This window comes from Musa acuminata, chromosome BXJ3-9, assembly GCF_036884655.1.
Source record: "Musa acuminata AAA Group cultivar baxijiao chromosome BXJ3-9, Cavendish_Baxijiao_AAA, whole genome shotgun sequence".
NCBI lineage: Eukaryota > Viridiplantae > Streptophyta > Magnoliopsida > Zingiberales > Musaceae > Musa > Musa acuminata.
Window position 1 is genome coordinate 10,190,743 of NC_088357.1, and position 11,758 is coordinate 10,202,500.

General features: G+C 43.7%; 2 protein-coding genes across 2 annotated transcripts; both read right to left on the bottom strand.

The window, feature by feature from the left end:
* Positions 1-2,206: 2,206 nt before the first annotated feature.
* Positions 2,207-3,469, bottom strand: LOC135650053 (aspartic proteinase nepenthesin-1-like). The gene has a single exon (XM_065169142.1). The coding sequence runs from the start codon at positions 3,467-3,469 to the stop codon at positions 2,207-2,209; it is 1,263 nt and encodes a 420-aa protein (XP_065025214.1).
* Positions 3,470-10,583: 7,114 nt separating this feature from the next.
* Positions 10,584-10,874, bottom strand: LOC135650055 (auxin-responsive protein SAUR32-like). The gene has a single exon (XM_065169143.1). The coding sequence runs from the start codon at positions 10,872-10,874 to the stop codon at positions 10,584-10,586; it is 291 nt and encodes a 96-aa protein (XP_065025215.1).
* Positions 10,875-11,758: the final 884 nt, after the last annotated feature.

Sequence of the window (11,758 nt, forward strand, 5' to 3'; positions counted from 1 at the left end):
TATATGGCTTATGTATGATTGATTGTTGACCATCTGACGACCTGGTGGTGATGGATGTTCCTGGACAATTGACATTAGCCTGATTCCATCATGAACACTTTTAAGAATTTATAGTGTCAGTATGATGACCTAGTGTCAGTAAGTTTTTTTTCCTTTTCCTTTTTCTTTTAGTTTAAAGAATCACTTTATGATAAGGATAATATTAGCTTTGGACTTGGGAGTTGTACTTGGCAGGAATTTGAGTTGTATTAAACCAACTTCGACGGAAGAATGAGAACTAGTGCAACAAGAAACTAGGCAGCAGAAGACCAGTGTACACATTGACGATGCATCTGTAGTACTTTGATCTCCTCCCCTCCGCTTCGCCTGTTCCAAAGGCTGACCGCGTCGGTGCTCCGTCTCACGTGCTTCACGACCGGCCGCGGGGGGTCCAAGTCCGCCAAATCGGTGACCTCCGCCGCCTCGGCACAGGTTCTTCGGCCAACGCTGCTGCTCCTCCTCCAAAAGCTTCTTGCCCACTTGAGCAGCTTGCCATCGTGTAACGTCGCGTCCGCTGCGGGGGTCAAACGCATGATCTTGCTCCTCTTGATGTGGCCCGTGCAACCCACTCTCGGGGACGACGGCTCACCGGTCGACCAGGACGATGAGGGCAAGGTAGACAATGGAGGTCGTCGGAAGGAGCTGCTCGAGTGATGCCGGCGGTGGCGGCGGGGCTGGATGTCCATCATGGAAGGAAGCTTGTGCTTCAGAGAGGAAGAAGAGATGTGGAAAGGTGGAGAGAATGACTTGCATGCGCGAAGAAGACATGGGTGCCCAATTAAATAAGAATCGAGACGAGGGCGAGTACGCCAAGCTGTGTCGGCCACAGCAATTGGAACCTCCATGTGGGGCTTAAGGTGCTTACGGATCCACGCGTCGGATGAGACGAAAAGAAGGAGAGAGAGAGAGAGAGAGAGAGAGAGAGAGAGAGAGAGAGAGATGTCTGTCGTAGTGGTGCCAATCCATTTGGTTTATATATCCACATATACGGATGCTGCTCGCCCATTGACCATTTGCTCCGGCCGTCATGCTCTCTCTATCATCCAAAAAAATAAAAATAAAAATAAAAATCGTTCCTACTCGCTCTACATCATTTCACGTGGTGGACCGATGTTTCAGCTGGAGGGTAGTGGCGGCTGATGGTGACCGTATGGCTCATCACATGCACAGGGCTCGTACTGGTCGGTGGCCATGCGAGAGAGAGAATATGACACACACTCAAAGCAACAATGTTACGGGTAGTCTCTTCGGAACCGTTCATCCCATCCATCAGATCCCATCCTTTCCTCTCAGTCATTCGTCAGTGTCAAATTTCTTTTTCTTATATCAAATCAATCCGTCGAGACTTTCGAGTGACATCATCGATACTTGGGATCGATCATGTCAATCTGATCTGGAGGGGAGAGTATTCATATGGGACGCGGGAAGCTCTCCCTCGTATCGGGGATGCAAGTTTTATTTGCAATGCTTTCGATAAAAAGCACCTCCTCATACTTGATGAGATACGTCCAACATAATCAACATATGTTCTTGCGTTCAACATGCCCTAATCAGACAAAGCGTAAAGCTACGAAGGGCGTCTAACATAGCCAAAGAAAGCATCTCTTACATTTGATTTGATGCATCCACATCAAGCAAAGATCCAAACTATGACCGTAAGTATCTTGTATAAATAAATAGGAGTCCCTCAGGTTGACGAGCTTCAAAAGAGATGGGCTATCACCATAAATACGGGAAATTTGGCGAAGTGATCATTCAATTTAAGAGAGGCATCTCTCGGAGATGACGATGATCATACAAGCAAAATAGTTTTTCTCGATCAATGTGAAGACCATGTTTGGAGTAACCAAAAAGATGAATGCCTACTTTTCTCTTCCTACTGGGATCTCAAATTGTCCTAACCGTCACTAATGAGTGCAATCATTAGTGCATACGTTCTCGACTCGTCTTTTCATTTTGAACTACTGCTAATTGTTTGATGAGTGCAATCAGATGTACCATAAAGCCCTACCATGCATCGCAACATATATCCTCAAAGTCTTTATTCACTGTGCGCATCATTTTCTATCGTGATGTTTCAATCTCAATGCTATTCCCAACGCTCAGTCGATATCGTCTTAGGAATTCCTTCTTTAGTAATCGACGGTGGCAGCGAAGAAGAGAACAACTAGCCGCACTCGGCCGAGTAGAAAGACAGCACATCGTTCCCCAGATCATACATCACCTGCATGTTCTGCTGCATGAAGTTGCCGAACACCGATAACCCACTCGACTCCGCCATCATGAGGCATATAGAGCTGGTGTCGCTGTCCACGCCGAAGTAGTTCCCTGGTGGCAACTCCAGATCTGCTCCCTGGAAGTGGAAGATGAGCTTGGGAAGGTTCAAGGTGTCGGGGGTCGATTTCGGCGGCAGCTCGTAGCAGAGGTCGAGGTCGAAGAGGGATTGATCGGTGGTGTTCATGTTTTTTATCTGAGCCGTGAAAGCATCTGCCACCTTGTCATACGCACTGTACTCCAGGTACGTGAGCCAGGTGCCCGAGTCTATGATCATTCCCCCACTCCCATCTCCTTTGATGGCAAATGTGGAGCTTGGGATGTCAACAACAGTTCCTCCTACCGTTATTCCATTGAGAGTGATGTAGTAGAAGCTCGGCCAGGATTTGTTGCGAACTATGGGCGTCGACATAACTGGATGTGCAGTCGCATTAGGGTTCGGCAGAGAACCTATCAAGAGAGTGCTTTTCTTCCGCGATCCGAATGGAGTGAGACAATACGAGAACTCCGTCAAGCCCATCTGCGATATGAGGGAGAGCTTCCCGCGTCCAAGGCCGACGAAGCCAGCCGCCTCGGCGAAGGCGACGCCGTCGTTCGAGTTGCCGCAACCGAATGCGAGGCCGGGCACGGAGGTAGAGCCGATCGTGAAGGTCTCGGTGCCGAGCACGCCTTCGGTGTAGGAGTGGTCGGTGTACATGTAAGAGTAGTGGCAGGAAGCGTTGCACGAGTGTTGGTCCAGCGCTTTGCACAGCGTGCTATCGCATGCGATCGTGCCGAAGGTGGAGGACTTCGATGGGTCGAACACCGGACTTGACTGCCAGTAGCAGTTGGAGCAGGGCTTGCATTGGGTCCATATGAGATCGCTCCCTGTGTCGACGAGTGCAGAGAAGGCAAGCGCCGGCGTACCGATGGCTATGTCGACGATGTACTCGGTTTTGCCGGCGTGGAGCGGAGCACGATCGACGAGGGTTGAGAGCCTGTGCCTGCTACTTGCTACCGCACGTTGGATCAGTTTAGCCTCATTGTCACCAGCGTTGGCATGGACATGAGTCAACTCAACGCGAACACCTCCTGCAAAAGCTCCAGAACTCAGTGGGATGAGACTTAACAGTAGCACTGTAAGTGATGAGAATTTGGGGAGTGGCTCCAATGCCATTTTTTTGATTTGAAGCTACAGATGCACCTTCCTCTGTGAGGAGATCAGATAAGAGGAGACGAAGGTTGTGTCAGGGAAACTAACACTGTTGCACAATTTCTGGTCATCAAAAGATGGTGAGCATTAACTGCAAGATTGCAACGCTGTGATGGCCCCTTTCTGTAGTCACCAACAACCTTTCGGCAGGTATGTAAGTCCCGAATCATGAATCGACTAAGTTAGAAAATTGGATGTTGGTTGGCTAGATTAGAGCCTAATTCTTTATGTGAGTAATTGTCTTTATGGGATTATGTAATATTGCATTTGTTTCTCCAAGAATACTGCAACATAAATATTGTAATAATTTATGTTAGGAAAAAATATGGATGTCGTCTTAATCAGTCCGACGTGGTCCAAACTCGTATGTGCATGATTGTCCCAACTATATCTAAGGTAAAAACATTGAGCTCCTGAGAGATCATCTACACGAAGATCAAGATTGAAAGAGGTTTCTTGACCCGATATCTCTGATGCTCAAGTTAGTAATCCGATGTACCAAAATGTGAGTTCGAATAGTTTAAAAAAAGTCCATTGTATCGGATTTAAGATGTCGTTTTATACCTTAAAAAATGAGAAGAGAATTTGTGATTGTCTTCCTAATCATAGTGGATGAGAAGAAGGAAGCTTGCGATTACATTTCTTGTCATTCTATCTAATAAGTATAATGAGATAGAAGCTTATGACTTAACATAATGAACAAAAAGTTGACTTGTGATTGTCTTCCTTATCATAACGGATGAGAAGGAAGCATATAGTTTTTTACTTTGAATCTTCATCCTCATAGGTAGTTTGGTGGAGGGTGACTTAGATCTCATGTGGCAACCACATGTTAACTAACAGTATATTCCTTATCATATCCTCCCGAAGGCATGCTTCAAGCTCTTGAGAGAGGTTCGAAGCATGTGGTTTAGTTCATATGACATGGGAGCATTCGAGATCTTATCTTGCGGATCATATTTTTTTCGATTCAGGTGTCTCGAGTATGTTGGGCTTATGTTTCTATCGTAATAGATTTCTCTTGGTGCGGGTTATGTTTTCATGACTCATGCATTTTGGAAGCATTTGGCCTTACACCTTTGTCGTATCGGATTTTGATTCACACGGGTTGGGTTTTCCCAACTAATACGTCTCCAACATTTTTAGCCTTGCACCTCCATCATAGCTGATTTCTCTTAACGCAAATTGGATTTTCTTGACTTATATGTCTTAGGCATCTTTATCCTTGTATCTATGCCATAACGGATTTATTTTAACGTGGGTCGAGTTTTCCCGACTCATGCATCTCGAGTGCATTTAGTCTTGCGCCTTCGCTGTAGCGAATTTATTTTGAAGCTGGTCAGGTTTTCCCGACTCATGCATCTCGGGCACGTTAGCCTTGTGCCTCTATCATGGCTAATTTCTTCACGCGGGTCAGGTTTTCCTGATTTGTGTCTCGGGCATGTTGGCCTTATGCCTGATTTCTTCAAGCCCATTTCTTCAAGCCGATTCTTCATGCACAGGTTGGGTTTTCTCGACTCATGTGTCTCCGGCATGTTGGCTTTGTGCCATCGCTGTGTAGATTTTTTCATTTGGGTTGGGTTTTCCTAACTCATGTATCTCTAGCATGGTGGATTTCTTTTTACGCAAGTCAGATTTTCTCGACTAATGCGTCTTGGGCACATTGGCCTTGTGCCTCCACCGCGATAGATTTCTTCACGTGGGTTAGGGTTTTCCAACTAAAGCATCTTGGGCATGTTGGCCTTGTGCCTCCACCATGGCAAAATTCTTCACGCAGGTCAGGATTTCCCAACTTATACATCTCAAGCGCATTTGGCCTTGTGCAGCTACTGTAGCAGATTTATCGCAGCATAGGTCGGGTTTTCTTGACTTATACATCTCGGGCGCATTTGGCCTTACGTCTCTACCGTAGGTGATTTCTCTTTATACGGGTTGGGTTTTCTTGACTTATGCATCTCGGGTGCATTTGGTTTTGCAACTCTATCATAACAAATTTATCTTAGTGCGGGTTAAGTTTTCCTCGCCTTATGTGTTATTGGTGCATTTGGCCTTATGCCTCTGCCATAACAAATTTATCTTAGCGTGGGTTGGGTTTTCCTGACTTTTACATCTCAAGTGCCTTTGACATTGTGCCTCCATCATAGTAGATTTTTTTTTATGTGGGTCAGGTTTTTTCGACTTATTCATCTTAGGTATATTTGGCATTGTGCCTTAGTTATAGCAATTTTCTCTTGGCTTGAGTAAGATTTTCCCAACTTATATGTCATCTACTATAGCGGATTTATCTTAGTGTGGGTGAGTTTTCTTGACTTACATGTCTCGGGCACATTTGCCCTTGTGCCTCCACTGTAGCAGATTTATCTTGGCGTGGTTCATGTTTTCTTGACTTACATGTTTTGAGCACATTTGGCCTTATGCCTCTGGTATAATAGATTTATCTTCATATAGGTAAGGTTTTCCTAACTCACTTTTCTTTTGCACATTGACCTTATATCTCCATCATGGTAAATTTCTTCTCACCTAGGTCCGGTTTTCCCAACTCATGCATCTCGAGCACATTGGCATTGTGCCTCTACCATGGCAGATTTCTTCATGTAGGTTTGGTTTTTATGACTAATGCGTCTTGGACATTTTGGCCTTATCCCTCCACCATGGTAGACTTTTCTTTCTTCTTCCATGGTGGGCTTTAAGTTGTCCCTCCATCGTAGCGGATTTCGGGTTCTCCTACCACGGCGGGCTTCAAGTCCTCCCTCCGTGGTTGGCTTCATGTCCTCTCTCCATTGTAGCAGATTTTAGGTCCTTCCACTATGGCGGGCTTCATGTCTTTCCTCTATTGTAATAGATATCAGGTCCTCCCGCCATAGCAAGCTTTGAGTTCTCTTTTCGTCGTGGTAGATTTTAGGTCTTTGCTCTGTCATAACGGATTTCTCTTTATGTGAGTTAGGTTTTCCTGACCGTGAAAGCTAGATTTCCATGGAGAACATCAAGGTCTTTTCCATAGTGAGCATGGGGTGCAGGAGGTCATCTTATATAATGTAAGTAGCGATCACCTCAAGGAGTTGCCCCTTGAGCTTCTCGCCGTTGAGGATGATGGGGACTTGTAGGCTCTCCCGCATGATACAGTTTGTGAGAATGTCTATGAGGGTGGATTTACCAGAGCCATTCACCCCGAGCATCACGAAGATCTCCCCTTCACTCACCTCGACAATGATGGTATTCAATAATGACTTGATCCTGGAGATCACTTCCGATGACCCGAGGTCGACGACGAGGTTGATGGTGAGGTCGTTTTTGCATAAGAGCGATAACTTTCAATACTTCTTCATACTGTATGAGAGATCGGTGAAGACAAGGATTAAAAGGATGAAAGCGAAAGGCTAAGTGGTCATCGACATCACCTTTGATGGCGAAGTCATTGAGCTTGAGGTCATGGTGCTTCGGGGAGATATAGTCATCGCTCTTGGAGGCATCGCTGATGTGAGTGTTGCCGACACGCTTGAAGAGCTAGGTGAGGGTGATCGATTTTTCATCTTCACCACCTCCGGAGTCCTGGTTGACATTAGCTCAAAGACTATGGTGGCTAAGTAGGCTGTCACGATTGATGTCATTGGCCTCTACCATCGAGAAGGATCATCAATCGAATAAGGATATCTTATCCATGAATCGAGATATGGTATCACTTTGCTAACTTGTTGGGATCTCCTGTTAGTCGTCGATGCCAAGGGGCGTTGGTGCTAGTGATAGTTGAGCTATTAATCGTAGTTGAGATTATAGCATTACCTATTAGGCTAGCTGGGGCGAAAGCAGAATAAGAGCTTGCATCATGCCCACTAGCATATGCACATACTAGATGAGCTTTAGGAATACATTGATAAGGATGAGCATGTGGCTCAAGTTCGTCCTTAGGGGTGAGAGGCCTGAGTTATTGAATAGACATCGATACCTTATCAACATCTGCACCGAAGTTGACATATTCATATGTGAAAAGGATAGCAGTTGCCCCCCAATTAAAAGTGTTATGGGTTGAAGGGAGGGCCTCCTCTTTAGGACATTGAATGAGAGGATTTGCAAGAAGATGTTCCTATGACATTAGGCCCTCCTTTTAGTACCAAAATGTTAGACAAAAATATTATTAATGTCTTTATCAACTCGATAGGGTCCAAACTCATTGGCATAGGATTGTCCAAAGTATCTCCAAGGTGGAAACATTATGTCCCAAGGGGCTACCTTTACAAAGACCAAGGTTGAGAGAGGTTTCCTGACCCAATCTTTCTGATACTTAAGTTAGTATTCAAGGTCCCCAAATATGGGTTTGAGTAGTTCAAAAGGAGTCTCTTCCATTGGGTTTAAGATATTTTTTTGATAAGGAGTTTATGATTGTCTTCCTCATTAGAATGGATGAAAAGAAAAGTTATAATTGTCTTCCTTACCATAATGGATAAGAAGGAAGTTTATATTTCTCTACTTTGAGTCTTCGTGCAAATGGGTGGAGGGTGACTTAGATCTCATATAATAACCACCTGTCAACTTATAGTAGATTCTCAATTAATGTATAAGAAATGTTATGTTAGTTATTCATTAGTGATTTTTATTCTTTAGGTTGCTAATTTAATTTAATAAGTTTTAAGTTATTGACTTTTACGATAAATATTTCTTATTAAAAAAAAGAAATTGTGCTTGTGCCCTTAGCTTCGAACTGCCCTCCACCTCTTGCTCCCAAAGATAGCTTTATACTTGTGCCCTTACCAATCGTCGCCTTCGCCATGTCACACACTCCCTTGATATTATTAAGATTCACCCCCTCCATCAATAGAGACAAACCGTTGAATCTCAACACCATTAACTCTTAATCGAGCTGGTAACTACGCCTCCACCTTTACTTTTTCTCCATCAGCTATTCTCTTCCCGATCAATCAATGAGGACTCAATCAGGGGCAATGAATCGGGCTATGATGTGAGGGAGGGGAAGCTCCATCGTGGTCGCCTCCTTCTTCTCAACGTCCTTGCTCCTTCATCGAGGTCGACGACAATGATGGAAATAAGAGCATGGGTGACATGGGTGCAATCCTTGGGTGATTGGAAGGTGCCACCTGCTCAAACAAAAGATAACCATGGTGAGATAGAGGCGACCACCATGAGGTGAAGGCAAGGGATAAAATGGTGAAGATGGCTCGACAAGGATATATATATATATATATATATATATATATATATATATATATATATATATATATATATATATATATATATATATATATATTCTTGCATGTTGAAGGATTATTTTCATAACTCAATCATTGATGATGGGATCTTTTATTCGAATCAAAAATTAAACTTATAGGTTTCGTGTTGTCCGCTGCCACATCCAACATGTTTTAGCCTGTTTCACACTAAAATATAAATCATTAATATTTACCAAAATTATTTTATATGCACACATCAAGACGATCATCTGATTTTGATACTTCCAAATAGTTAATCCAATCAAGAAAAAAAAAAAAAAAAAAAAGAGCTACCGGAACTTCTTGTTTTCTCAGCCATCTAATTTGGGTTTTGGAAAGCTTTAAATTATATTGTATTCAATTTTTTGGCAAAATTACGCATATATCATTGTGATTAATGTTCATCGGCTAACTATCACTTATAACATTGGAATCAACCGACAAATATGTCACAACATAGGAATGAACCAAACATCGCCATCACTTTCTCTTCTATTGTTGTTGTCGTTGCTGCTATACTTGGACGGCGGTGTTGCCACCGCCGACCAACCATGGAAAGGAAAATGTAATGGTTGGAAGACGACGAAAGTTTAGGGCTGAGAGGAACGCGTCAGAGAAAGAGAATGAGAATGAGAAAGAGGTAGAGGTGTGTAGTGGTGTCCACCGTGTATATGGCCGACGTCTCTGACGTGTAGCTTCCAAACAAGAAGGCACCAGACCAGAAAACACGACGCATGTGTTGCATGCTTACCAGCTCTCAGCAATTCCTCAGACGGATGGTGGGCGTATCAGACTCGAGCATGGAATGTGTTTCATGCTTGCAAGCTCCCAGGAATTCCATTTCCAGTGGATGGTGGATCCCCCACAACACCCCAAGAATCCACAAGTGATGGAGAGAAGGAAAATATGCTTTGGCATCTCAAATAAAATAGTGGTCCACTGACAAAGGAGTGTGTCATGACAATCCCAACCCTACCCTCTGTTGAAGAAGACTTGCACCAGAAATGCTTTCATATCTTAATCAAACCCCCTCGAGAAGAACAGAAATATGATATGGTTGATCAAAACTTGTGCTCATATGCCCTTCTTATGATAACATAAACATTGTCTTCGATTGCTCGGGTTCATAGACTACACACCTCTTGTATGCTTCTTATCACTCTCTTGGCTCATCATTACAGTTGAATATAATGCGATCACTACGTAATTGCTTTATATATTCCAGCATAGATCAAAAGGAAACCTACACCAACTAGATGGGCATCTGGTTAACATGTGTTTAACGTGATACTTGGGACTGGTTGATTTCTGATGAAAAGAAAAGGTGTCTAATCGATGCTATTTGGAATCAATCTTATAAAAGAAAAAACCCATTCACATATTTCCTAGTTATGTGAATCTTATTCGGACATTTCTTATGTCAATCACTCTCATATATACTAATATTTATCCTTCATGGCAACAGAAAGGAAAGGAGCAAACACATGACATGATAACCTATTGAGATGGCACCAAGTAATTGTCATCTCGATATTATTTCACCTTTGAGCTCTTTGTAATGATAATTTAAGCTTTTATTTATTTATTTATTTATCTAGAGAGAGAGAGAGAGAGAGAGAGAGAGAGATTAGCAGTAGCGTAAATCTAGCAATACTTAAACGAGCAGATTTCTCTAACGAGTGGCTGATGAAATTGAATTATGTTCTCCGATAAGGGAAGGAACACAAACGAGACAAGAAGACTTGATTCATGTTCTTATGGGGAGTTACTACATGTGATTCTTCAGTATCGGCAGCTACAAAAAGAGTATGTTGTGTCGGGAGAAGAGAGAGCAATTGTCTTCCCCCTTGTTTGTCTCAGCATGAATGCAAAGACTGGCGGTGGTGGCCATGCGAGTGGTGCGACTCCCTCTCGATGCGCCAGCGGAGGTGGAGGAAGTCGTCGACGGAGCAAGGCAGCTTCAGCGGCCCCGAGGAGTAGAAACCGTACACCTCCTGTGCCGACTCGAGGAGCCTCTGGAAGAGGGGATGGTGGAGGTAGGAGATGGGGGTCACGAACTTCCGGAAGCCGCCTTCTTCGCCTTCGAGGCCGACTCTCACGGTGACCGATCCCTTCTTCACCTTCATCCTCTTCTCCTCTTGCATCATCTCTTCCCGCTCTCTCCCTTCGTGCAGTGCGGTAGATGGAAAGAAGGCTGAGCTAAAGGGAGACGGTACCAAGTGCTTTGCTCTCTATGGCTTTTGGCTTTGGCTTTTGTTTGGAGAGTAAACCAAGGCGCTTCTTCCTTATAGATGAAGAGGAAAGGAAGGCATCAGTGGTGGGTACGCTCTTTTCTACGGAATCCTTCCTCCACATTTCCCAACTTCTATAGCATTCCTTATCATATAATAATAATAATTATTATTATTATTTGGTTAAATATAACTCCATTAATTCTTTTTCTTTATGCATGTTGTTAACCCACTTTATAATATTTGTAGGTTAACAAAAACATGTTAGGCATATACAGATTCATTAAACATAACCCCCAGTTTGAATTATTATGAAGGTGTTATTAAATACTTGAAGACAGGATCGATTTGAGGATCTTGCTATCAAAAGGTCAAAATGTTTACCTTTGAAACCAATACAAATTCGACTTGAGGAGCTATTTCTTACTTGAGTATCAATAAATATATGAAATAGGTTGACCTGTTTGTCTTTGACCGGGGCAAGTACAAGCTCAGAAGAAACTTGCGTTCGAGTGGCCGGTGGATCCCCACAGCTCATGACTCAAAGTCAATAGGTTGGCGGAGCCACACAGCACCCCATGGATTGTGCCCCTTCAACCCTCACAAAGGAGGGAAGGAAGAGAGAGAGAGAGAGAGAGAGAATGAACAAGAGCGAGAAAGAGGAAATGGGCAGCCATTGGGATTAATAATTGGCCATTCAACCCGCGGAAGTGGAGATCAGAAGGAAGTCCACCAACGCGGAAAGGAATCGAAGGTAGACCTCATGATCCTTATCATTTGCACTTAGTGGCCCCGTGTGC

Bases quoted from the DNA above. Each gene is read 5' to 3' on its own strand.
- LOC135650053 (XM_065169142.1), bottom strand. From the start codon at position 3,469: ATGGCATTGGAGCCACTCCCCAAATTCTCATCACTTACAGTGCTACTG.
- LOC135650055 (XM_065169143.1), bottom strand. From the start codon at position 10,874: ATGATGCAAGAGGAGAAGAGGATGAAGGTGAAGAAGGGATCGGTCACC.